This window comes from Hevea brasiliensis, chromosome 14 (assembly GCF_030052815.1).
Source record: "Hevea brasiliensis isolate MT/VB/25A 57/8 chromosome 14, ASM3005281v1, whole genome shotgun sequence".
NCBI lineage: Eukaryota > Viridiplantae > Streptophyta > Magnoliopsida > Malpighiales > Euphorbiaceae > Hevea > Hevea brasiliensis.
Genome location: NC_079506.1, coordinates 6666864 through 6693988, shown reverse-complemented (window position 1 = coordinate 6693988; position 27125 = coordinate 6666864). Strand labels below are relative to the sequence as shown.

At 34.6% G+C, this 27125-nt stretch overlaps 3 protein-coding genes, 1 long non-coding RNA gene and 1 pseudogene across 4 annotated transcripts; 1 reads left to right on the top strand and 4 right to left on the bottom strand.

Moving 5' to 3' along the window:
- Positions 1 to 800: 800 nt before the first annotated feature.
- LOC110670549 (structural maintenance of chromosomes protein 5-like) lies at positions 801 to 5231 on the bottom strand. The gene is made up of 14 exons (XM_058134175.1): positions 5228 to 5231; positions 4987 to 5117; positions 4793 to 4897; positions 4573 to 4718; positions 3872 to 3983; positions 3608 to 3763; positions 3103 to 3224; positions 2878 to 3019; positions 2730 to 2795; positions 1783 to 1911; positions 1598 to 1696; positions 1296 to 1433; positions 1038 to 1183; positions 801 to 860 (listed from the first exon to the last, which is right to left on the bottom strand). Exons 1-13 carry the CDS (start codon positions 5229 to 5231, stop codon positions 1133 to 1135), a joined length of 1401 nt encoding a protein of 466 aa, XP_057990158.1. The 3' UTR covers positions 801 to 860; positions 1038 to 1132.
- Positions 5232 to 6506: 1275 nt separating this feature from the next.
- LOC131173263 (uncharacterized) lies at positions 6507 to 6998 on the bottom strand. The gene is made up of 2 exons (XR_009143517.1): positions 6942 to 6998; positions 6507 to 6803 (listed from the first exon to the last, which is right to left on the bottom strand). It is a non-coding gene; the product is annotated as an uncharacterized LOC131173263 (long non-coding RNA).
- A 7188-nt stretch (positions 6999 to 14186) lies between these two features.
- On the top strand, positions 14187 to 16505 carry LOC110670558 (RNA polymerase sigma factor sigD, chloroplastic). The gene is made up of 5 exons (XM_058135414.1): positions 14187 to 14694; positions 15218 to 15448; positions 15526 to 15666; positions 15794 to 15994; positions 16138 to 16505. The coding sequence occupies exons 1-5, from the start codon at positions 14221 to 14223 to the stop codon at positions 16414 to 16416; spliced, it is 1326 nt and encodes a 441-aa protein (XP_057991397.1). The 5' UTR covers positions 14187 to 14220; the 3' UTR covers positions 16417 to 16505.
- Positions 16506 to 17170: 665 nt separating this feature from the next.
- Positions 17171 to 18754, bottom strand: LOC110670568 (uncharacterized; annotated as a pseudogene).
- Positions 18755 to 22553: 3799 nt separating this feature from the next.
- Positions 22554 to 26789, bottom strand: LOC110670548 (receptor-like protein EIX2). The gene is made up of 3 exons (XM_058134174.1): positions 26570 to 26789; positions 26185 to 26475; positions 22554 to 25402 (listed from the first exon to the last, which is right to left on the bottom strand). Exons 1-3 carry the CDS (start codon positions 26787 to 26789, stop codon positions 22554 to 22556), a joined length of 3360 nt encoding a protein of 1119 aa, XP_057990157.1.
- Between the last annotated feature and the right edge of the window lie 336 nt (positions 26790 to 27125).

Here is a 27125-nt window from a genome sequence, read left to right as displayed (position 1 = left end):
TTTTCTATATTCTTCCATCAATATTTCTTGTAAATACCATTATGAGTGAGTAATTTCTTTAGATTTCAGAGTTGGGAAGTATGTCTTAGATTAATTTGTGGATTTGGATTTGGTATTTCCTTATTTTACATAAATATGAGTTTTGATTCCTTCCTTGTGTGCTTGATTTACTTGCCTAATGTTGGTACCCATTGGGTATTGTGTTAATCTTTGATTGAAGGACCGAAAGGTGAAAGTCATTGATAGTTAATCAAGGATTGGAATTTAAAATCACCTAGATTTAGAAATAAATTAGAACTTTAAGAGGAATTAATTATTGGTTACAAAACTTAATGGGTTTTAAAATAATCAAATACATACGAAAGTAGGTTTGGTTATTTTAGAATACGCTTTGATTTGCTTGAAAAAGATATCAAAGGGATTTAGAATCAATTTCCTTCAAACTCTATTTTCTTTTAAAAATTGGAATGCCCAAGACAAATCCCAATTAATTTATGCATAAACCCCCAACTCTGGAATCATTTTTACCATAATTAGACTTTTGCTTAAATTACCCATTGTTAATTTTAGTTTAATTGCGAGCTAGAATTAGAATTTATTTGTTTGCTCTTTACCCATTTCAATTGGATTAATCAATTTACCTTGCTCATTTACATTTACCATTTATTCATTAATCATTAGTCCAAATAATCGCTTCATTCATAGTTTAGTAATCAAACAGCAAATCCTCGTGGGAACGATACTTGATTCATCACTTTATTACTTGAGACGACCCGTATACTTGCGGATAAGTCACATCATCGGTTCTCCAATTCACGCCGTGTTCTCTTTTTATTTTGTGCAACACTGATAAGCTCCTCCTACAGATTACATCATGAAGGAATATTTTTCTTCAGAGGAAATGTGTCCAGCGGACTACAATTAGTTGTGCATCTAGATTATATAGATGCAAAAGCACAAATTCAAACAAGATACAGCTATATTGAGGATCTATTATATAGCATAACAACACAATTATGCAATTCTTTTCTGCATACCCTTTGTTTTTGAAGATCAGCTCCTTCATTCTCTAAGTGCCTTTGCTCCATCAGTAGCAATTTAAAACTTTCTTCTAAAGCATTATCAGATTTTTCTAGTTCCTCTTTCCTACACCTCTGCTTATCAATTTCTCCAACATCTGAACCTAATGTCAAACAAAAACTGACAGCTTAGATAATTCAGACAACATTTGGGTAATAGTTGATTTAGAGAAACTTCACAAGCACATACTACAAAGTAGAAGACGTGAATGATACAGATTCAACGCTTGCAGATAAATGACCACCATATCTAGAGGAAGACCAACGATAGTAGTTCTCTGGAGTCCAGAAATAAAAAATATTCAACTTTGCTACATCATCAGCCTTCTTATCAGTTTCCTTCGACCCAATATACTGATGAAAATAAATAAATGTAAGAATTATGTGTATCCAGAGGGGAAAAAAAAGCAAAAACAAAATTACAAAGCTCCACAGATGAGATTTCTTTTTTAATGACCCAAGCTTGCGAGGATTTGACCCATTGACAAATAATAATAAAATAAGTTTAGGAAGCATACTGATCTGTCCAGACCACATTGGCTGATCAAAACCTCCTTGACAGCATCAGGAGCATCAAAAACTTGGTCAAGTCGGGTATAGATGCCAAGCTCATGCATCTACTCAACAAAGTGGTTAGAAATCCAAAATAAGATAATCTAACTTGTTAAGTGCATCATGCACTACAGGCACAAGTTGCATATACCTTCTCAGAAACTTGAAAGGGATCCTTAAGATGGTGTTCATCCCTCACATAGTTTAAAATTGGAACATCAAATGACTTCAAGTTTCTGACCAAAAAGTCTCGATCAATAGGACCTTGAGTTATAAAAGACTGCCAAACAAGCACAATAAAACCGCCAATGTAATAAAAAGAAACTGTTTATCCACCAACCAATGGATATATGTTGAATATTTAGTCAAAACACTAAAAATTATTCAAGGGAACAGGACCAATGCCTTTCAACTACCTCACATGCTCATATGTATGCATTATGGTTTTTATCTATTAAATCCAGAATAACCTTCAGATTGACAAAACAAATTCGCTTTCTTCCTATCAAATACCTTTTCACATAAACAGATACTTGTATATTCATGCCCAAGACTTCATTGGTTCCTCCAGTACTTATTTATTTAGCTTTGTATTAATCCTTACGTAAGGGCTTATTTATGACACAATTATATTTCTCTGCAACATGTTCCACGCCAAGTGCTTCCTGTATTATGTCATTACTCATTTGACCCATAAAGGCAACTCATACACAAGGAAAATGCTTGATAAATTCCTCACTGTTGCAATTGTCCAAGCCTAGCATTTTCATGAATTCTCAACCGTAATTCCAACTCGCAATTCATTGTCTTCTCATTGAAATTTTTAAAATTAGTATTAGTTAGATATTCCCCTTTCCCAATTCAGTTTACAGACACCATCACAATTTTCCTTTAGCATTCATGGCTTCATGCAGTGCAACTAAGGCTTTAAGAAAAGTAACAATTGGTAACCAAAAGTTATAGACATCATACAAGACAAAACATGCATAAAGAGAAACAAATTAATATGCAAAATACTTCAAGAACATGACCTTGTAATTTTAAGCATGGCAAACACTTCATTGGAAAGAACTTCAGAAATATTTTCCTTGAAAATACCTTCCAAATATAATATGGTACTTGACCTTCTAAGTAGTCTGCGTACACCTCATCCGGAACATTAACCTTATTTAACAAACCCAACAAAATTACGAAAGAATAAACAGAAACATAATAAACAAGAAGTCAAAATTTCTATATGTAGCACCTCAAGCAACACAGGAACATACACCTCCTTCAACTCATTTTTATGTTGTTGCAACCACTGATAAGCATCGATTATTCCTGCACTTCCAGAGTTTCTTAATGCCTGTAAAAGTTTATATTTTGTACTCTCTATATCCTTCAGCCTGCAAAAGACAACTGAAGATATTATTTTAAAGCCATCTTTAAAGGATGTGGAAAGATTATTTGATCCCTAACTTGCACTTACCTATCTAAGCACTGCCTCAGTGCCATTGTCCTTTGATTTAGAAGCTTCTCCTTCTCAGACTTCTGTATCCTCTTTTGATTGGCAGAAATTTGTAGCTCCGTAATCTGAGAACCTAATCTTTCCTGGAAAATATGTTCAAATGTGACAAAAGTGTTTAATAGACCAAACCTAGAAATATAAAAGAGAAGGAGAGGGGGAAAAGTGATTATCAATTTTACAGTGTGTTCAATCACAATGCAGGGAAGTTTTTGTTATCATGCCACATTACTCATTGTTTAAGATCTCAACCAAAAGGCATAAAGATATTTTAGTTTACAATATATTGACATGAACTTGTGAGAACTAAGTAGTCATTAGAATTTCTACATCCATTAATATTCTGGTAAAATGTGAAATTCCAAATTCTTGTTTGCCTTTGCAGTACCAAGTTACCAACTTCATCCAAGTACCCAAGCACAGCACTGCCACAAGAAAATATAAACACAAGCTGGAAAGTGCAACTTACAAGTACGTCTCTTGGAGAGTCATAATTAGGCAGGTTTTGAAGTTCAATTTCAGCAGCAGCAAGTTCCTCCTTAGCTTTTAGGATTCTCTGTTGACAGAATTCTTCTTGCCTCTTCAAATCTTCCATTTCACTGTATTTTCCCTCTAATTGCAAACCCTATAAGCATATATATGATAAACATTAAAAGTGATAGAGTATTAAATTATTTTTGCCACCAGAGAGAAGTGATAGTAAAAGCTTAAAGGCACAAGAAGTTCAATGTACCAAATGATTTTCCTTCTCCTGAAGTTCCATACGTTGCTTAGCATTGTCCTGTAGGAGATTGGTGACTTTTTTACATTTAGAATCCAGCAAGGATTTCTCCTGCTTTTGTTTTCTGCAATAAATTAGTTTTACTAATGGGTCAGTGAAAAGTCACAATATGGTTATTCTCCCCCAAGTAGCTCAAGAAAACAATCTAGACGTCTAACCTTTCCATTGTTCTTAGGGTAAGGGATAATAATAATATGTTCTACTCTCTGTAAACGTTATCTAGTTCTGCGCCATATACAGGAAAAGAAGCTCCGACCGCAACACAAAGAAAGACTACTTCAATAGAGGAAACATTAAGCTAGCAAACATGTTTATCAAACCTGTATCTCTCAAGCCCATGCGAGGAACAGAGTTTGCTAGACTTATTAAAGAAAAAAAGGAATGCCTAGCAATACCAAGCTTTCAAATTTGAAAAATTGACAAATTTTCTAAACAAAGATATTTTAGTAAAATCAATTTTTTTTAAACTGAAGAAAGATTTGAAGTAAGTCCACCTACTAAAAAAATACAACACAGGACATCAATTTTGAGCTTGTTTGACATATGATTGTCAACAGGTCAACAATATGTAATGCCATGTTGGTATCTTCTTAGTTCGCATGTTGAATATTTCTCGAAAAGAATGCACATAAAAGGAGTTGAAAATGTCATACTCAATAGGTTCTTTGAGATCTTTCAAAGTTTTTATAGCTTCATCCAACTTAATTTTAGCATCCTTTTCCAGCTCTTTAGCTTCCATGTATTCAGCCTTTTTCATATCATACTTCAGCAATTGCAATTTCCTTTTCATGCACTCAACCTTCAGATGACAACATAAAGGAATCAGATGAGCATTACACAGAAAACTAATAATCAACTAAAGTAAAAGCATACCTTTGACAGTAGTTCTTCTCCTTGGCAGACACGCTCTACATCCTTTTCAAGTTCAGAATTAAGGGCCTTCTCTTGATCAAGGGTTTCTCCATTCATCTTAACAGCCTAACAAATACCATGATATTTGAGAAAATTTACATGGTTCTTAACTATATCATTAGAATTGTTTCCAGGAATGAATTTTAGAAACTCACCACTTCAATATTCTTTAGTTTACGACTTTTTTCAACAAGCGCATGGTGTTGAATAAGAAGTTGAGGATCACCAATGGCCTTTTCAGTCTCTTCTAAAAGTTGAACAGGAGCTAACTTTGCAAACTCACATACTCAGTCTTGTGGTAAGAACTGTGGTTTGTTTGGAAAAAAAATGAGGACAAGAAAAGGCGTGAATAGAAAAGATAAAATATTAATATTGAAGATGAAGATCCTGATAAACGCATAAACCGGCAACATGTTGCAAGCCATAGCTATTCTAAGAATCATTTCTGGTGAAACCAAATAAAAAGAAGAAAGAAAAAGCAGAGGGGAAGGGAGGGTTGAAGTAACAGAAGGATATTATACAAATGCGTAGTAGGAATTTCATCAATGCTTGTAATTCCTAAATAGTGGGTAGGGTGGGCATGTGTAGAGAGGGCCCATTTCTTCCTTTCTTTTTGTCCTTTTCCTTTTCGATGGCTACAAATAATAGGTAGAATGACAAATGTACACTAAGAGCACACATATCAGAATAATTATATATATATATATATATATATATATATATATATATATATATATATATATATATATAATCCTCTATCAGGATAGAAAATTAAATTGCTGATCCAAGAACGCATTTTAAATATCCAACAGCTTCAACACTCAATATGTGATGCAAAATGGGCCTAAATGCTTCAAATAACTATATCAAACTTCTATAAGGAACATAAGTTGCAATGTATATGCAGCCACACATAAGTGCAGTATTGGAAGTTTAGGAATAATAGTCTTCGTAGAATTAAGAAGTTATAGTCTTGTTATTTTTGAATCCTATTACTGTTAGGTTATTATTCTATTAGGTTTATTATTATTTTCATATTTTAAGTTCATTATAATACTTAATTAATAAAACTCTAAAACAAGAAGAACAAAGGAATCAAGAGAAACTAATTGTCAATTTTTTATTTCATTCTCAAATTTCAGTAATCATAATAATCATATCTAAATATGCATAGATCCTAGGCCCTATTTGTAGATTTTTGCAACCGTAATTATATTAGGATTAGAAACCCTTAAACAACAAAATACTAAATCAATATTAATTAAGAATTCTAAACTTACTTAAACTAGAAAAATAATAATAAACCTAATAACAATATAATTCCTAAATAATAAAACTCTAAACTTCATAATTCCACCTGACTGTAATTTCTAAACTTCCAATACTGCATCACACTTCACACATAATTTACAATGATATCAGACAATATCACGCCATCCATCCACCCAGACGTTATAAATAAAGCTGTATAAGAATGTTACAGGTTGCCACGAAAGCATCCAACTGCAAGTCCTAGTACTTGAGTCAAATTTTTTATTTGGATGTTGAACCTTTGAATTATTTCAATTATATCTTTCTTAGGTACCACTTTTCCTGAACACAATGCAGCAAGGTGAATAATAGATGAATATCTCTTCTGTTTTAAAGATGTAAAGCGGGTAAATAATTTTTCTAATTCTGTTAAGACCATCTCTTTCATTTGATAATGAAGCAAGTACAAGAGGGTAAAAGATAAGTTCTAATGAGTCATCCCCGTCTAAAACCTGAATCAAACTGGACCATGAAATGCAATGCTATGGCAAGTGCCAAATATCTAACCACTGTACAACCATTCTGACTTGTTATGTGTATCAATTTTGCGCATGATGGTGATCCGATCATCTTAAGTATTTCCTCTCAAGGATATTTTAATACAACCAGTCTCTTCTCCACGTTTCACATATGCGCCAATACTTGTTGCCCTCCCAAGCAGCTGCAAAATAAAGTTCCCTGCCTTCATACATTCTACAAGATGAATTTAACTCTTATGAACAACATACTACTAGATTTCAACTAACCTGAGGGTCACCACCAAGACCCAGTGCAATGGCACACACAATTGAGCTCTTACCTGAATCATTTGGTCCAATCACAAGGCTCAAGTGTGAACCTGGCTTGCAAACCAAGTTGTTATGGAAAGTCAATCATTATATTATTTCTGTGTATATTCTGTATTCTGTATTCCTATTTAGGATTTCTTATTTAGGATTTCTTCCTAATTAGTATAACACAATTATAGGAATCAATTGTATATAAATACCCATGTACAGATTAATTGAAATAAATGAGAATCATCTCTTTCTACATGGTATCAGAGCAGGTCATCTATCTAGGGTGATTATTTGTTCTCACCACCCAGCTCAGGAGAGACCTTGGCCGCCGACCGGCCGTTTCGACTCCGATCAACATTGCCAGCGTCGCCTCAATCCCCTCATTCCACCACTGTGTGCTGTTGCCTGATCCAGTACACCATTAAAGGACTTCTGAGGTTTGGCTCTCAGATCCTATTTCGGTATTTGCTTGATTTGTGATTTTGGATTATTTTGTTGTCACAAGACTTTGGATTAGCGTTTCGGTTAGTTTTCTTTGTCTCAACAAATGGCAGACAATAAGAATGTTATTTCTGATGTGATTCCGATGATGACTAAGATCACGGAACACAAACTTAATGGTTCGAATTATCTGGAGTGGAGTAAGACTGTTAGGGTCTATTTGCGTAGCATTGATAAGGATGATCACCTTACTAAAGATCCACCTACTGATGATACACAACAAACTTGGCTAAGGGAGGATGCTCGGTTGTTTTTGCAGCTTCGGAACTCGATTCACAGTGAGGTAATTAGTTTAATTAATCACTGTGAATTTGTTAAGGAATTGATGGATTACTTAGATTTTCTGTATTCTGGTAAAGGGAATATCTCCCGTATTTATGATGTTTGTAAGGCATTCTACCGTGCTGAGAAAGAGAATAAGTCTCTCACGGCTTATTTTATGGATTTTAAACGGGTATATGAGGAACTTAATGTATTGTTGCCTTTTAGTTCTGATGTGAAAGTTCAGCAGGCCCAACGGGAGCAACTGGCTGTTATGAGTTTTCTTGCAGGCCTTCCTTTAGAGTATGAGACTGCTAAATCTCAGATTCTTTCCAGTTCTGAGATTTCCTCTTTGCATGAAACATTCACACGGGTCCTTCGTACAGAGAGTACCCAATCTTCACACCGCCGAGAGTGCTCTTATTAGCCGTAATCCAAATGGACAACGTGGTAATAGAAGAGGAAGTAGAGGAGGAATTACAGCAAATGTATAATCGTAATGGAGAGGCTAGTTCTAATCAGACTCAAGAGGAGTCATTTGTTATTATTGTCATGAGCACAGCCATACAAAATATAATTGTCCGCAACTTCAGAGGAAAAATCGGCGATCACAGATGGCAAATATGGCGCAGAGGATTCTACAAGATCTTCCTCTGAGAAACTGTTTTGGTATCCGCAGAGGATTTTGCACGCTTTTCCCAAGATCGTGCATCTCTAAAGCCTACCAGCCCCTATCATCGCGATCACGAGTCGAGTAAATCCACTACATGCCTTGTGTCTTCCTCATCCAAATGGGTTATTGATTACGGTGCAACAGATCACATGACAGTAATTCTAGTCTTCTATCTACTTTTCATCTAATCCCACTTCCTCTATTACTTTAGGCGATGGTTCTACTTCTTGTGTCATGGGTTCTGAATCCGAACTGACTTCACAATTTCTTTGTCATCTGCTTTGTGTCTACCAAATTTCTCTTTTAATCTACTTTACTTAGTAAACTTACTCGTACCTTAAATTGTTCTATTTCCTTTTTCCGATCGGTGTTTGTTTCGGGATCTTACGACGGCGATTATTGGTAGAGGACGTGAGTCGTGTGGTCTCTACATTCGGAAAATCATGTACCGCGATCGCTTGTTTGCTCCAGATCTTAACACCTCTTGAAGCTCATTGTAGATTGGGTCATCCTTCTTTGTCTACCATGAAGAAGTTGTGTCCTCGATTTGATCTTTATCAAGACTAGAATGTGAGTCGTGTCGGTTGCAAAACATCATCGTTTGCCTTCTGTGTCTAGAGTCAATAAACGGCTTCATACCCTTTTGATTTAGTTCATTCGATGTTTGGGGTCCTTGTTCTCATACTTCTAAACTGGATTTCGTTATTTTGTTACTTTTGTTGATGATTACTCGTGTTACTGGTTATATTTAATGAAGAATCGTTACGAGTTGTTTTCTATCTTTTATGCCTTTTGTAATGAAATCAAAACTCAATTTAATATTTATGCGCATATTAAGAAGTGACAATGCTAAAGAATATTTTTCAGACAATTTCATCTTATATGACACAAAATGGCATTCTTCATCGATCTTCTGTGTGGATACCCCATCCCAAAATGGCGTGGCCGAAAGAAAAAATCGGCATCTTCTTGAGATAACTCGTGCTCTTCTTTTTCAGATGAAAGTTCCTAAACACTTTTGGGCGGATGCAGTTTCTACGGCATGTTTTTTGATCAATCGTATGCCTTCTTCTGTCCTTAATGGGGATATTCCTTATACTGCTTTGTTCCCTACAAAATCTTTATTTCCCGTTGAACCCCGTATTTTTTGTTGTACTTGTTTTGTACGTGATGTTCGTCCGCAGGTTACTAAATTGGATCCAAAGTCTCTCAAATGTGTCTTCCTTGGGTACTCCCGGATCCAAAAAGGGTACCGTTGTTTCTCTCCTACTCTTAATCGTTATCTTGTTTCTGCAGATGTCACATTTTTTGAGTCCACTCCATTTTTTTCTCAATCATCTGTGTATGAGAGTCAGGGGGAGGAAGATGATATCTTAATATATACTGTCCAACCAATGTCTAGTCCTCTCTCACAGCCTATTTCTTCCGTCTCTAGACCTACTCGGCCTCCCGTTGTTCATGTTTATTCCAGGAGATTGGAGATTCCTGACTCAGATCCTCCACCAGCTACTTCGTTGGGAGATCCTGCCTCATACCGATCATGATTACGATCTAGACTTACCCATTGCTCTTCGTAAAGGTAAACGTTCATGTACTTACCCTATCTCTTCTTTTGTTTCTTATAATCAATTGTCTTCTTGTTCTCGGTGGTGTGTTACTTTTTTAGACTCTATTCCCATCCCTAATCATTGGTGAGGCTTTGTCTCATCCACAGCTAGTGTCTTTGCTATGAAAGAGGAAATGGAGGCTTTAGATGCTAATGGTACATGGGAATCATGCCTTTGCCCACTGGTAAGAAAGCTATTGGTTGCAAATGGGTATTTACAGTAAAGGTAAATCCTGATGGTTCTGTGGCTAGATTAAAAGCACGCCTTGTAGCAAAAGGATATGCTCAGACATATGGGGTTGATTACTCTGACACTTTTTCTCCTGTAGCTAAACTTACTTCTGTTCGCTTGTTTATCTCTTTAGCAGCTACATATGATTGGCCCCTGCACCAATTGGATATCAAGAATGCCTTCCTTCATGGTGATCTTCAGGAGGAGGTGTATATGGAGCAACCACCTGGGTTTGTTGCTCAGGGGGAGTTGGGTAAAGTTTGTAGGCTTCGGAAGTCTCTTTATGGCTTGAAACAAAGTCCTAGGGCCTGGTTTGGGAGATTCAGTGAAGCAGTACAGGAATTTGGTATGCAAAAGAGTAAGTGTGATCACTCAGTATTTTATAAGCAATCTGAGGCTGGTCTAATTCTCCTGGTAGTCTATGTGGATGACATTATCATCACTGGGAGTGACTCTGCAGGTATTTCATCTCTTAAAACCTTCCTCCAAACCCAGTTTTAGACCAAAGACTTGGGATTATTAAAGTATTTTTTGGGTATTGAAGTTATGAGAAGTAAGAAGGGTATTTTCCTGTCTCAAAGAAAATATGTCCTTGATCTATTGACAGAGACAGGAAAATTAGGTGCTAAGCCTTGTAGTGCACCAATGACTCTAAATTTACAACTGTTAGCAGGGGATAGTGAGTTGTTTGAAGATCCAGAGAGATACAGGAGATTGGTAGGAAAATTGAACTACCTTACTGTCACTCGTCCTGACATTGCTTATGCCGTTAGTGTGGTAAGTCAGTTTATGTCTTCCCAACCGTTGCTCATTGGGAAGCCTTGGGACAAATCTTGTGCTATCCAAGGGAGCTCCAGGAAGAGGTTTGTTATATGGTAATCATGGGCATTTAAATGTTGAATGTTTTTCGATGCCGACTGGCCGGATCTAAGGTTGATAGGAGGTCAACTTGGATATTGCGTTTTTGTTGGAGGAAATTTGGTGTCTTGGAAAAGCAAGAAGCGAGTGTAGTTTCTCGATCTAGTGCTGAATCCGAATACTGAGCCATGGCACAATCGGTATGTGAGGTAATGTGGATATTTCAATTACTAGATGAGACAGTTTTAAGACCCCGCTGCGAAATTGTGGTGTGATAATCAAGTCGCTCTCCATATTGCTTCTAATCCGGTATTTCATGAGCGGACCAAACATATTGAGATTGATTGTCACTTTGTTCGTGAAAAGATTCAACAACAGATCATCTCAACAGACATATCAAAGCGGAGAGCGTTAGGAGATATTTTCACAAAAGCTCTGAATGGAGCTAGGATTGACTATTTGTAACAAGTTGGGCATGATTAACATCTATGCTCCAACTTGAGGGGAGTGTTATGGAAAGTCAATCATTATATTATTTACATCCGTATATTCTCAGATTCTGTATTCCTATTTAGGATTTCTTATTTAGGATTTCTTCCTAATTAGTATAACACAATTATAGGAATCAATTGTATATAAATACCCATGTACAGATTAATTGAAATAAATGAGAATCATCTCTTTCTACACAAGTAATCATAAGTCATGAAGTTGTGCAGCTCCATCTCAATTATGTTTCCAAATCTTTCCCTCTAAAAGAAATGAAAAAAAAAAAGTCCTTATCATAATTGCCAGTAATTCATATATAAAACAGGAATTAAAAGTTTAATTGATTTTATTCCATTTGTAGTTGGAAAAAATACATTTAAAATAATAAAAAAAAAAACTTTCAACAAAGCAAAACATAGCCGTTAGTGAAACACTTTGTCATATGGAATATTCAAAATATTAATTTATTAACTAAAAAACACCATATTTTTGTAAAAATAAATATATAAATAAGCAAAAAAATTGTGATGAAATTCATACACTACATCAATCCTCTACTTCATTTTGTGAAAAATGTTTACGATTGAAAAAAGAATTCTTATGCTTTCCACCTTGCAAAACATTGAAAGTTCTCATGTCAACTAAGTAAATAGCTGGCAATCAGTTCAGATGACAAGTTCCGTTCTAAGATTCTAATAATCAAACAATATTCTGAATGAAGCATCTAAAACTTTAATTATTTAATACTTTTCTTTTGCTCTCTTTTTTCAAGCCCAAATGATTTCTTCAACCCAACCCGCTAGCATTAAACAAAAAAATTAGAACACTTCCCCCAAGCAGAACTCATAAAATAAAACAATTTCATACCGGACTCAAAAAATTACAAAATTCAAAAGCCCAACTTTCAACCATCAACAAGAGAACCAACACCTAAAAAATAGCAAGTATAATCATAATTTTAACATTCAAATGGGCAGTTGAAAAAGATTGAAAATACATTTCAATGGAGCTTAATCGAGTTCAAATTCTATCTTCTTCATACCGGACTCAAAAAATCACAAAATTCAAAAGCCCAACTTTCAATCAGCAACAAGAGAACCAACACTTGAAAAATAGCAAGTATAATCATAATTTCAAAATTCAAATGGGCAGTTGAAATGGATTGAAACTACATTTCAATGGAGCTTAATCGAGTTCAAATTCTATCTTCCTAAGTTTCCAAAAGCCCAGAAACACACGCACACACACACACACACACACACACACACAAATCCAATTTTTCTGCAATTTCGTTCCTACTTTTTCCCAACAAGGCATAGCAACCACGATAACACAGAACGGATTGTGCACTGACCTAAAGATTTTGACGCATTTCGAGGTTAATGGAGAGTCGTCGGCTGTTGAAGATCGTTTCATTGCGTCCTAGTCGTTTGTTTCTTCACCGGAATGTTTCAGTTTCTAAGATATTTCAATCGAAGCCCCTGCGAAAACACCCCTGAGAGCTAGGGTTTCAAGCAGAGAGTAAGTGAAAAAATGGCGCGAAAGTAAGAGAGAGAAAGAGAAAAGGTATTTATAGTGGGAAAGTGTAGTGCAATGAAGGGACTGTTAAATCAGTACTGTGAGGGATAATAAGAATAATTAATTATTAATGCTCAAAATATAAAATAATTTTTAATTAAAATTAAATATTATTTTCATTAGTGAAATTTAAATTTTAAATTTGTTTTTGAATAGTCTTTTTCATTATTAAATAGTTTTGTAAAATTAAGGAACAAAACCAATTTTGTATGGTAAAAAATATTTTATTTTGATATAGTCAAAGATTTAAATTCATAATATTATTTGTGATGTATTTAATATAATTTCATTTTATATGAAAATAAATTTAATAATTATTATTAAATTTTAATAAAAAATAATTAATATATATAATTAATAAAATTACATAAATTTTAGTAAGTATATTTAATCTAAAAATTATTATATCAATTTTATATAAAGTACATCAATTTTATATAAAGTAAAATTATAGTTTATAATATCTGCTATGTAACTTCAATACAAAGATTTTTTAATTAAGCATCAGATGTAATAGTTTAGTGATAAATTTTAAAATTTGGATGTGTTAGACTCAGATTTAATTTTACGCATTTGTGATTGAAATTAAATATTACCTTTGATAAATTTATTATGAATAATATATATTTGCGACACTTAAAGGATTCATTATAATTAAATAAAGATTCACTATAATTTAATAGTAGGTCCCTCAGACCTTCTAAAAATTAAATTAGAAACTAATAAAATCATTTAATCGCGATTTTATGTTAATGAGGCAATGGCCATTATATTTGAAGAGTTTTTTTTTAGTTAAAAAATGATTTTTTAATTAATTTTATTTAATTTGAGTTGATGTAATAGAAAATTATTGGAATATTTACTTGTATTTAATTTTTAAATAATCATTGTCAAATTTTTTTAATTAATTTTTATATTTGTTTAATAATAACTCAGTAATTTAAATATTTTAATTTAATTATAATAAATAAATTTTAAAAATTACAGCTCTCTTTTCTCTATCACCCCCGCCTCGCATATTGATATTTTATTAAAAATTAATAATTAAAATTTTAATTATGAAAAAATATCTTACCTCCGCAAAAGCTTACTATCTTTTGGATGCTCAACCAAATCCATCCACATTTCCACGTTTTCATGGCCATTACAACCACCGTAAGCTTAAGCTCCTCTTCCCCTACCGTCTTCTCAACCATTCGATCACTGAACATCCAACACCCACCACCCCCTTCATCTCCTCTTGCCTCTTCTTTTTGTAAGTTTGGTGTAAGGTTCGTCTCCAATGAAGCTGATCTTACCATTGATTCAGCAACTCAGGCAGTGGCATTGGCAAGCGCTGCGGTTCAGGCGGCAAGAGAGGCAGTGGAATTGGTTTCTGGGAGTGGAAATGAGATGGGGAGAGATGGGAGTGGTGAGTTAGTAGCGAGGAGGAAGAAGAGAAGGAAAAGAAGAAAAGGGTTTGATTGTTTGGAGGTGGAGGAGAAGGGTGGTCAATGTGAGGGAGATTTATTTGAGCCTCTGAATTGTGGGTATTTGAGCCCAATTGAGGAAGAAGAGTTCTGTCTCAGTCTCCAGGTTTGCTTCTTCACAAAAAAATTAAGATAAAATAAAAAAATCTGTACAGTAGTTGCTTGTGTGATTGATTCTGTGATTCTGAGAAATGGATGCTAGTAGTGCAAGAATAAAACGATAAATTGGGAGGAATGTCCCTTTAAAAAAGAAGAAAATTTTGAAATAATAGATTTTAACATGGATTTTGGGAGCTTTGTGCAGGGTTTTGATATTAGTTGCTTGCTTTCTACTTACACTAGCCTAAAGTTTAAATCTTGATTTTTTTTAATTTATCAATTTGATTGATAACCTTAGTTCTCTTTCACAAACCTCTAAAGCTGAAACTTGTAAATGCTAACAGTTCATTTGCTAGCAACTTGTATATTGCTCAACCCAAATGTATTTAGCTGCAAAGGCTTTTTTTTTTAAATTTAATTATCGAAAATGAGTAGATCTCATTAAATAGAAATAACTGTACATGGTCTCAAGTGCATTACAAGCCATTATGCTTTGAAAGACAAAGGCTTAAGTTCTCGAAAATTATCAGGACCTAGCAAGATTAGAAGCTGCAAGAAGAAGAATAGCTGAAAATCAAGAACATGAGCCAACTTTGGAGCAATTGGCCAAGGACTTAAAGATGAGGAAGAGGAATGTAGATAAGATAGTGCATAAAGGAAGACAATCGAGGGAGAGAATTACACACAGCTATCAGAGACTTGTTGTCTCCATTGCTAATGGTTACCGAGGCAAAGGATTAAGCCTACAAGACCTTATTCAGGTTTTTGTTCACAAATTATAATTTCCTTTAACATTCCTATCAATGTTGTGATATTGAGCAAGTTCTCAATTCAACAGGAAGGGAACATTGGCCTTCTTCGAGGTGCAGAGCGTTTTGATCCAAGGAGAGGAAACAAGCTATCAACGTATGTTTACTGGTGGATCAAAGAAGCCATCATTACATCCATAACTAACAAGTCTAGATTAGTTAGAATACCAGTGAGGACCTTGTGTTTTGACTTTCTATTTAAATTGAAAGACTTGATCTTGTTTTAGAGATGAATTTCTTAAATATATATATAAATTTGGTTTTTCCTTGGCCTACTTCTGATTTGATCTAGTGTAGGGAAGCTTGTTGGATAAGATGACAAAAATTGCAGAAGCTAAAGCTGTATTGAGAAAAAGGTTGGGGAGGTTGCCATCTTATGATGAGATTGCTGAAGTGCTTGATGTTCATGTTTCAACAGTGAGGTTTGGTTATGAAAGGTGCAGGTCCCCGATTTCATTGAATAGAGCAGTAACTGATCAAGCTGGCATGACACTTCAGGTGCTTCTTTAATTTCTGTGATGACTAATGAGCTAATTCTGATCTCCCTCATGGAATGAAAGTTCTGTAAAGTTATATATAAACTAGTTCCACAGCTGTATCTACTGTTGTTGAATTGCTTGATTCACTTCATCTGTTTGCAGGAGATCATACCAGGGCCAGAAGAAATGATGCCAGAGAACATGGTAAAAAGGCAGCTAATGAAACAGGAGTTGGAGAAGCTTCTTCAAACACTTAGTGAAAGAGAAGCATATATATTGAGACTAAACTTTGGACTGAATGGACAGACGCCTCAATCCTATGAGGAGATAGGAAGATCATTGAAGCTGTGCAGGGAAAGGGTCAGACAGATAAATAGCATTGCATTGTCAAAATTAAGACAAAGAAGCATTTTGGACAATTTGAATGTATACATTGTATAAAATACTCTATTCTTCAACTTGATAAATAGAAATTGATAATAGTTTCCAAAAGTTGGGGGTCAGAAAAAGGGGACAAGAGGTTTCTGCAATTTTTCGTGTGTTCTTTGATTCTTCCTGAGCATCAGAGATGCCATGAGAGCAATTGAGCAGGTATATTTTAGTGGGTAGAACATACTGACGTATTTTACTAGCCAGGACCAAGAGTTCTTCCTTTTCGTTTTCTTTTTTCCTTTATTTGGCTCCGATGGGGGCATGGGGAATCAACAAATAATAGTTCTAGGCATTAGTAATCAGTATGATTCCCTTCTCTACATATTTCTTTTTTTTTTTTTTAAAGGTTTCAAAAATTCAAATCTGAAACCTTATAGTAATAGTGCTGTGAGTTTAGACAGAATTTTATTAGCTTCTCTACAAGTTTTCCTGTTCCCATCACTAGTAATCCTTGAGTTGAGATAAGGCTAGTTTCTGCAACTTAAATCAAGCATTTGATGGATTTTTTTTTTTTCATCTTTATGAATTGTATTCCTTAACAGAAACAGCAAGCTTTTATAGTCAAACAATTAGGATAATTGTCTCTCAAGCAATAGACCTGAGTTTGACTCCTGGTAAACGCTATAAAATCGATACTTTTTGCCTGTATGATAACTTTGTGTTTTTTACACTACCAGAATCAAATCAAAAAGTACTGTATTGATTTTACTGTTACATCCAATTGCTATTATCCAATTCTGCATGGCAATTTAAGAAAAGTCAATGAACTTGGAATGTTAGATTATATTTCATACCCATGAAGCTGCATATATCGGAAGATCAAAACCAATAATACTTATAATTACATTATGTGTTCTGATATATCAATCCTTAGTCTGACTTGTGCAGATTATGAAGGATGTACAAAGATGCTGATTACAAGAAAATACAAACAGAATAACTTAGTAGATCCATTCCTGTAGCTATTGTCACCATCTTGCTCCTCTCAAACATCTTCACTAGAAGAATCATAACAATAACATGTCCTACTTTCGTTTTCAGTTCAAGTGAGCTGATCTTCATCCATTTTGGCCTCTCCTGCAAACAGGAAAAAATCATTCAATTTCATTACCAAACTTAAGACAGATTTTGACTAGTCATGAATGTAAAATTTATGCAGATGGTGATATCCTGGCAAGCGAAAAAAGCAAAGGTGCAAGTTTCTTATGGCATACAATTTACCTTCAAAGCAAACATTCCAAGTAAGGAAGAGCCTTTGAGGGCACGATCGACATGGAAAGGAACGTCAGGAAGCACATTGATGATAAATAATCAGTACAAACCCATGCCGAAGATTAGCATAACAGTCCCAGCAAGATAAACATCTACATTCAGCATAAATATGTCAGGATACAAGTTCATTTTCAATGGAAACTTCATTATTCATGAATGGTAAGAAAAAGCATAGCTTGAACTTTTAAGAGAAGATTGAACTTCCTTGACACATCACAAGTACATTTTCTGTCATTGAAAAGTTACAGACTAATTGTTTACATAGGTACTGCAACTCTTTATGAATAAATTCCCATGTAAAGCTTACCGATAGCTTCAACTAAGCATAGAACCATCTGTCCTGTGTGAATTCCTTTAACACAGCTAGTCCAATAAACTTTGTATGCATAAAAAATGTAAACACAACCCTATAAAAGATCAGAGGTGTTGGCAGTATTAATCTCTCTGCGTGAGTAATTTCATACTAATCTTGATGTAAGTGCAATTATTAGACTGAAGATTGAGTTATTTGTTCATATTTCAAAGCAGAACCTATTTAAAAGACCAAAACTACATAAGTTCTGTATCAAATTCAGCATCTACCCATTTCTGCAGAGAAATGCAGGTGTATTCAGCTTGAAATGCCTCTCATTGTGTTACAGAAAGAAAAAAACATAACTACGAAAAATCCAATTCTAATGGAAGTATCATCAGGAATGGAAGAAAGCCAACAACTTCTTCAATTCTTTGGATACCATGGTTATTAATTAATGTAAATCCCAATTCTATATGACTACATACAACTAGTTGATAAACGCAAAGTAGAACAAAGAAGTACATTTATGAAGCACAAGAATGAACTAGCCAATGAACCTCCAACAGCCAGAAGTGCCAAGAAAAGAAAATCAAAGATTACCTGTCAATGGAACATGAAAATTACTCCATTATTTGACTTGACTATGCGTAAAAAAGTTAAAAAGAAAAAGAAAAATAAATTATGGTAAGATATACTCCGGTTTGTTAAGAAAATGGACCGGACCTAACTCACCTCAAAAAGTTCAAAATCAAAAGAGAGGAATGACCAAGGTAGACACATTACCGCTATCCCATTGTGGGATGATAATGTACTTCCTTACGTCCAAGATCAAACACCCCCTCATGCCCAAATCAAATATGAAACACTTGGGAGGTCTGAATATTTATTGAGGAGACTCTAATACTAATTGTAGGGTCGAGTACTCATCATCATACTAAAAGTTTAAGTTGTTAGTAAAAACACAGCAGCCTAAGCGCTATAAATTGAAGGGATTAGAAAAGATATTTGATTAATCAAACTAAATGAAAATTTAATAAATAACTAAATATAATCAAATCCAACTAAATTTGATTTAATTGAATTAATTAAAAAATATAACTTATATATTATTTGATATTAATTTATAATTATTACATATTAATAATAAAAATAATAATAATTAAGAATTTAATATTATTAGTAAAAGTACTTTCAAATAATATATTTTAGAAATAACCTAATTGATAATTAAAAATTAAAATTTTTAATAATTATTAACTGAATTAAATTACTAATGAATATTTTTTCAATTATAATTGAATAATGCATATTTGCATCTTTAATTGTACTTTTTTCTTTCACATCCATAGGTCGAAAATGGTCCCAGCTTCACAAACTTTCTCCATCACACATCATTAACCGATCAATAAATTCATAACTCTGTCCTCTTCTGGCTTCATAACTCTGTCCTCTTCTGGCCACTTTCGACTTGGAGAACAGAAACTTTCCAACTCTAGTAGAAGAAGAGACCCAAAAATTTCTGGGCAGATCAAATTTACTAAATGAAGAATAAAAGAAACATAAAGAAATATCCATAAAATTTCAATAACAAGAAGAAAGAAAGTGAAGGAATTAGTACCGGGGGCTGGAGGACTCAACAAAATATGTAAATGGGTTCTTGAAGGAATCATGAGTTTTACTGGAACCTGTTGCAGGTGCTGATTCATGGGAAGATGATGAACTTAGAGTAGCTAAGCGACATAGCAACCAGCGGGATATAGTTATCGGCCTGCGAATTGGGGTTGGTAGAGAGAATGGAGAAGTGGAGATAGAAGAAAACAGAGCCATAGTAGAAAACAGAGAGCAAAAGCTATTCAGTTTTGGTTTGATTTCTTACACATGAAACATGGGCAAGAAATGAAGTGGGATATAGTATCTCCCATTCAAAACAAGATCTTTTTTTTTTTTTTCCTTTTTCACTAGTGACTAAAATGATTTATTGTCTTTATGAGTTTCTTTTCAAGACCAAACAGAAGGGACAATCAAGGAAATAGAGAACCCAAAAGTTCTCTACATGACAAATGAAAGATTAAAATGTCTCACTTATCTGTTGTATCAAAGGTGGATATGGCGTTTATTTTTTTCCCACTAGGTTTTGTCTGGTTCAAAATTTCTGGTTAAAATTATATTACACTACCAGCTTTTCTTGCTTCAGATTGGAAATGGTGCTACTAATCTATTAAAGGCACTTTGACACACCAGATTTAACTTGTATGCTTCCAGTTCAACCAAATTGAATAAAATGATCCTGTGACAAATGGGGCACAGATGCAAGTCCAAGAATTGGTGACAAATGAGGCTTTAGGAATATTTGCAGCATAAATAGATCAAGCTATCTACTGTTGCCACAGATGCTGGAACATATAAAAGAAAGTATTCAAATCCCTGTCTCATGGGAGAAAAAAAAGGGAAATTAAAACTTCTGAAAACTCAAGAAAATTTTAACATCCAAAGGGGGGAAATTACAAAATTATATCCGTAGAAAAATCAGCAAAATGCAACTCGGCTGAAAAATGGAAGCTTGTTTAATGCCGCAAACATCCTATTCCAGCCTTTGAAAGGTCTACAAAATTCATAGACAAATATTTTAGTGAGACAAAACCACTCAACCATTCAAGATTTTCAACATATAAACTAGATGAAGAGATATTAAGAAATTGCAGTCTAGAGAGGTTTCCGCGATTTTGAGGGATTGAACTACTAAACCCAGCATGTGATACGTTTAGATATTGCAGGTTCTCCGAAAAGAAGAGGAAATCAGGAATTGAGCCATTGAATTTGTTGGAACTCAAATCCAGATACGTCAAGGACTTGAGTTTTGTGAGCGAAGGTCTGATCTCCCGACCCAAATTTAGGCTGGGCTGATCAATGGTAATTACAGTTCCAGTGACAATGTCACAGTCAACTCCCCACCAATGACAGCAATTGCTGCCATGCCATGAGGAAAGCCGGTTCTCAAAATCTTCAAGAGCCATTTTGATGTCAAGAAGAAGTTCTCCATCAGCTGCATTGCAGTGCACCAATTGAGCAATTCCACCACAAACCAATTCTCCTGCTAACAGAAAGAAAATCAAAAGAAATGGATAGGTCTCCATAAATTATCAAATGGGAGATTTAGAAGATAGTTTTCTAGGAAAATTGAAGAAGAAAGTTTCACTATGAGAACATTCAAAGGGAAGATTGGTGCCAGTTTTCACAATTTTTTAATCTTTAATTGACTAGAAACAATGTGGGTGTTGATCCATTTCTTCACTTTCTAATGAGAACATTTTAGTAAAACTGGCGTCTTTGGACGTTTAAACCCCACTAGCAACTAGTGGGTGACCAGCGCATTGCGCTGTTAAATTGCATTTTGTATTTTATTTTTGTTTTCATATTGCAAAGGTAATTCAATACATTGAAAATATAACATAAACATATATCATTAATTTTATATTACAATTAAATAATAAAAAATATTTTTATAAAAAATATTTTTTAAAAAGATAATTTCTATAAAAAAATATTTTCTATTTACAAATTATTTTTCCGATAAAACAACTACAGCCTTAATCTCTCACCAAAAGAGCCTGCTTCTTCCAGCATCGGTTTTCTTCTTATTCTCTGCAAATTTCTTTCTTATTCTCCTGCCCCAATTTGATGCTTAAGGTTTAACAATTTTCTTCTGGTAAATTAGGTTCCTTTTGGTTTCAGGAAATTAAGAATTCTACAAAAATGGAATTAAGAAACAGATTTTGAGCATAAAATATATATTATTTTTTATACAAATAGCTTTAATTGGAACTCGAAACCTCACAATTTTAGAGACAATTACAATATCGCTGAGGTAAAAATCCATTAATTGAACATAAAATATTTAATAAATCATGAGAAAAATAAAACCACATATTACAATCTATTATCCATTTCTATCTGACCTAATGAAGATATCAAAATCAGGATCTAGTCTGATTTTTGTTGCCTATCCCTTTTAGAAAATTCTGCTAATTAAATCTCTGCATAATTTCACAACTTGATGAAATCAATTCAGGTTCGAGTTTTCATTCTCCGTATTTCATACTAAAAAAAATATGAGATATTAACACAGAAGCCATTTAGTTCTGGTTTGATTTCTTAAGTAAGAAACATGGGCGATAAATGAAGTGGGATTGAACAGAGAAAGACCAATAAAAACAAAATGGATTTTTTTCTTTTTTCTCTTTTCCACAGATGATTAAAATGATTTCATTCCCATTTGAGTTTCTTTTTAGGACCAAACAGGAGGGACAATCATGGAAATAGAATGCCCAAAAATACTCTACATGAAAAATGGAAGGTTAAAATGTCTCACTCATATGCTGAATCAAATCGGTCTCATGGAAAAATAACAGGAAATTAATACTTCTGAAGATTCAAAAAACTTTTAACATCCAAAGGAGGAAAAATTACAAAATTACTTCTGCTGAAGACTAAATAATCTGATTACACACTAAAGAAGAGAAAAAAAAAAAAAAATACTACAGCTGCTGTGCTGAATTGTTCTTTCCTTTTAGCTGTTCTATTAGTTTTTTGAACTCGACAATCTGAAAACAATCATTTCCACAAAAGCAAAGTAGACACCGCCCCAAGATCTTTTGATTGAAAATATCAAATAAGGAAGCAGCAACCCCACAGCAAATCCCAATCCAACGGTCAAGTAAAACCATTTATCAATAAAGACATTACCTTCATCTGCCTCATCTTTCCCTTCACCATGTGAACCATCATTGCTCCTCCCATTGATTGAATCATCATCTGAACACTTCAAAGCAAGGGGATCTCCACAGAGACCCGAATTTCCAGCAAAAGATGATGAGCTAAAAGTTGTCATCTGACCTTGAAATGGAATTCTACCTGACAAGTTATTGTTTGACACATTCAAACTTCCCAAAAATGTCAATGAAGACATGCTCTGGGGAATTGGACCAGAAAGCCTATTGCTTGCGAGATCAAGAGATAGCAGTTGACGCAATTCTGAAATGTTTTCTGGAATTTGGCCACTGATATGGTTTCTAGACAGGTTCAAAACTTCCAAACCAACTAACTTTGTTATTTCTTTAGGAATCTCTCCATACAGATTATTTCCCGAAATATCTATGCTGGTTAGAAGGGCAAGTGTCTTGGTGTACTGCAGTTCAAGTCCATTTTTGATCACATATATGTATTGTTGGTAAGTGTACTCCTTGTAACTGTCATAAAACAAAGAATTGCTAACATTTTGCAGATGGTTCATGGCTTTCAAACCTCCAAAGGTAGCAGGAATGGAACCATTCAACTGGTTTTCTGCCAGGTCCAAAATTTGCAAAGAACACAAATTCAAAATTGCCAAGGGAATTTCTCCAAAAAATTTATTTGACCTCAAGCTAAGTATTCTTAGAGATGGGAAAGCTTCTCCAATCCAAGGTGGTATAGTTCCTGTCAACATGTTGTTTGCAAAGTCTAAAGTTTCCAAATATGGAAAATGCTGAAAAGATGATGGGATTTCTCCTGATAGTCTGTTCTTGCCCAAGTGAAGTGTTGAAAGCCCACGCAACTCACCCATGGCTCTTGGAATCCCTCCAGACAAATTGTTGTTTCGAAGGTCTAGAACTTCGAGTTCAACACAATTTCCTATGCTTGAAGGAATGCTTCCTGTCAAATTATTTCTTGAAAGATCCAACAGTTCAAGATTGCTTCCAATTGAGGTTGGGATTGCACCAGTCAGCTGGTTACCGGAAAGAGAAAGGAATATCAATCTATTTTGACCAATATTTTTCGGTACAGGACCAGAGAATTGGTTATTAGAAAGTTCTAGTGCAGAGACATCTAGAAGAGGAATGGTTCCTTCAAAGTGGTTGTTGCTCAAATCAACAACTTCTGCAATGGGACTTAAATTCAACGGATTTGGCAAATGGCCCTCTAAATGATTTGAAGAAACATCTAAAAGACGGATAGAGCCGGATATGCCCCAAAACCAGTTCGGAATAGGGTCTGATATACTACAGTTTGAGAGATGTAAAGCGTATATCTCTTTTTGAGATCTAAGCCAAATAGGAAAGGAAGGACCTAAATGGCATGATCCAATATCCAGTTGAAGAATCTGGAATGGAGGGACCCAATTGGAGCTGATATTGAAAATGAGTGAGTTTGTAGACAATAACAAGTACTTCAATTTACTTAACATTAAAAAATGTGCTTCTGAGATCACACCTGTTAATTCATTGACAGAAACATCAAGGTAGTACAACTCAGAGAGCAGTCCCAAACTTTCTGGGAGTGTACCATTTAGCTTATTTAAGCTCAGTCCAAGATAAGCTAAATGCTTTAAATTTCCAATGGAAGCAGGGATAGGACCTTGAAGCAAGTTATGATCCAAATAAAGATGAGTAAGATTTTTGAGATGGCCCAAAGAGTTTGGAATCTCACCTTTGATGCCATTCCATGATAAATCAATAAAAAAGAGAGATGTCATATTTCCAAAGGAAGTAGGAAGTCTCCCATGTAACTTGGTGCTAGAAAAATCTAGAATTTCTATCTTTTTCCAGCTTCCATGAAATAGTTGGGAGCAACTTGCTGAGAGATTTTCATTGCCATGAAGATCTAGTGACTTCAAATTTGGCAGTTCACTAAAACCTAGTGGAATCCTTCCACGCAAGTTGCTATGGCTGATGTCGACAGATACAAGGCTGCTAACATTTTGAAGCCAATTTGGTAACTTAGAATAAAAGTTGTTACATTTATAAGCGAAGTGACATCCAAGATCTAGGACTGCAAGTGAAGAAAAATTAAAAGAAGGAAGAGAATAGATGAAATTGGATAAGCGACAACCAGCTAAATGCAACTCGACTAAAAATGGAAGCTTGTTTAATGCCACAACCCATCCTATTCCAACCTTTGAAAGGTCTACAAAATTCATAGACAAATATTTTAGTGAGACTAGAGCAGTCAGCCATTCAAAATTATCAACATTTAAACTAGATGAAGAGACATCAAGAAACTGCAAGCTAGAGAGGTTTCCAAGATTTGGAGGGATTGCACCACTAAACCCAGCATGTGATAGGTTTAGATATTGCAAGTTCTCCAAAAAGGAGAAGAAATCAGGAATTGAGCCATTGAATGTGTTGGAACTCAAATCCAGATAGGTCAAGGACTTGAGTTTTGTGAGTGAAGGTTTAATCTGCCAACCCAAATTTAGGTTGGGCAGATTAATGGTAATTACAGCTCCAGTGACATTGTCACAGGCTATTCCCCACCAATGACAGCAATTGCTTCCATGCCATGAGGAAAGCCGGTTCTCAGAATCTTCAAGACCCATTTTAAAGTCAAGAAGAACTTCTCTGTCAGCTGTATTGCAATGCACCAATTGAGCAGTTCCACCACAAACTAGTTCTCCTGTTAACAGAAAGAAAATCAAAAGAAATGCAGGAAAGGTCTCCATAATTTATCAAAGGGGAGATTTAGAAGAAAGTTTTCTAGGAAAACTGAAGAAGAAAGTTTCACTTTGCGGACATTTAAAGGGAAAATTGGAACCAATTTCTACAATTTTTAAATCTTTAATTGACTAGAAACAGGAAACTAGCGTGTACTGAGGTTTAAACCCCACCAGCAACACTTTTCTTTTTGAGTGAATAATGATAAGTCATTTCCATCATTAATCCGTGTAATACAATCCTAAGTAGGCAATTCATTTGGACTATGAAAGATTCATTCAATTAATCTAAATATGTTATACTTTGGGTGGGCAGATGACTGATAATAATGCTTGCCAGTCAAGTTGAAGAAATTACAAATGTACTAGTCATATGAATTAAAGGTGCATACAACATTTTATAAGGGTGAAGCATGAAACACTCATGCAAGTCCAAACATTAGTTGGGTGACTCTTATATCAAATATTATTTATCAATGGTTAGATATAATTAATTTAAAGAAAAAAAAAAGAGAAAGAAAACTTTGCCTTGTATTTCGGGTTGTGCCCATAATGCACGACACTTTATTAATTAATTCTTAAAGAAAATCTAATGCCTTATAATTACGTTGATGACCTCCTTTTACATCTCCTTTTACTTCACTAGATTGTACATGAAATTTAAGACTTCCAAAAGAAAAAGAAAAGGAAGAACATCAGCGTGTGCCTCGAATTCTTCTTTTCATAGCTGCTTTCATTTTCTCACTTGACAGTCTATAAGCAGTTTCATCCACCAATGCAAAGTATACTCCACCCCAAGACCTTTTCATTGCAAAAACTAAATAAGGAAGCAACAAACCTACCGCAAATCCCACCCCAACGCTCATGTAAAACCATTTATCAATGAAGCCCTTGCCATTGTTAGCCTGATCAGCTTTCTCTCCACCATCTAGATAATTGTCACCTCCGTTGTTTGAATCCTTTGGACACTTAACCGCAAGAGTATCTCCGCATAGACTAGGGTTCCCAGCAAAAGAGGATGCATTAAAAGTGACATCTGATTTGTAGAAGGTATCATACCTGACAAGTTATTGTTTGACACATTCAAATTCCCCAGAAACGTCAATGAAGATATGCTTTGGGAATAGGACCTGAAAGCATATTGCCTGAGAGATCAAGAGATAATAGTTGACGCAATTCTGAAATGCTCTTAGGAATATGGCCACTGATGTGGTTTCTTGGCAGGTTCAAAGCCTCCAAACCTACTAATTTTGTTATTGCTTCAGGAAGTTCTCCACTTGAATTGTTTCCAGACAGATCTATGCTAGTTAGCAGGGAAAGAGTCCTTGTGTATGTTAGTCCATGTAACATTAGGCCCATAAAACATGTTGTTAAGAGCCCATAAATCAAGCCTATGAGAAGTCTCCAGAGATAATAATAATAATAATATAAAGAGGGAGCATAACACCATTTGAGGAATTGTTTCCCGTTTCCTTCAAGAGCACAAAAAGAAAAAAAGGAAAAAAAAAAAAAGAAAACTCAATCTAATATCCTTTTCATCCTTTCTTTCACACCCAAATTTCTTCTTCTTTCTCGCTACATCCATGACTTTTTCTCTTAAATTTGGTGCGAATTTCCGCAAGTATACGGGTCGTCTCAAGTAATAGAATGATGAGTAAAGTGATTTGCCATTTGAGTACCAAACTA

Coding starts and splice junctions, on each gene's coding strand:
- LOC110670549 (XM_058134175.1), bottom strand. Junction 4,898..4,986: donor AACTAAAGAATATTGAAGTG/GTGAGTTTCTAA, acceptor GGTATTTGTTAG/GCTGTTAAGATGAATGGAGA. Junction 1,912..2,729: donor TACCATATTATATTTGGAAG/GTATTTTCAAGG, acceptor CTTGTTTGGCAG/TCTTTTATAACTCAAGGTCC.
- LOC110670548 (XM_058134174.1), bottom strand. CDS start 26,789: ATGTTACATGGACTAACATACACAAGGACTCTTTCCCTGCTAACTAGC. Junction 26,476..26,569: donor CTCAGGCAATATGCTTTCAG/GTCCTATTCCCA, acceptor TCTACAAATCAG/ATGTCACTTTTAATGCATCC. Junction 25,403..26,184: donor AACTGCTTATAGACTGTCAA/GTGAGAAAATGA, acceptor TTCTGTTAACAG/GAGAACTAGTTTGTGGTGGA.
- LOC110670558 (XM_058135414.1), top strand. CDS start 14,221: ATGCTCAACCAAATCCATCCACATTTCCACGTTTTCATGGCCATTACA. Junction 14,695..15,217: donor AGTTCTGTCTCAGTCTCCAG/GTTTGCTTCTTC, acceptor GAAAATTATCAG/GACCTAGCAAGATTAGAAGC. Junction 15,449..15,525: donor GCCTACAAGACCTTATTCAG/GTTTTTGTTCAC, acceptor TCAATTCAACAG/GAAGGGAACATTGGCCTTCT.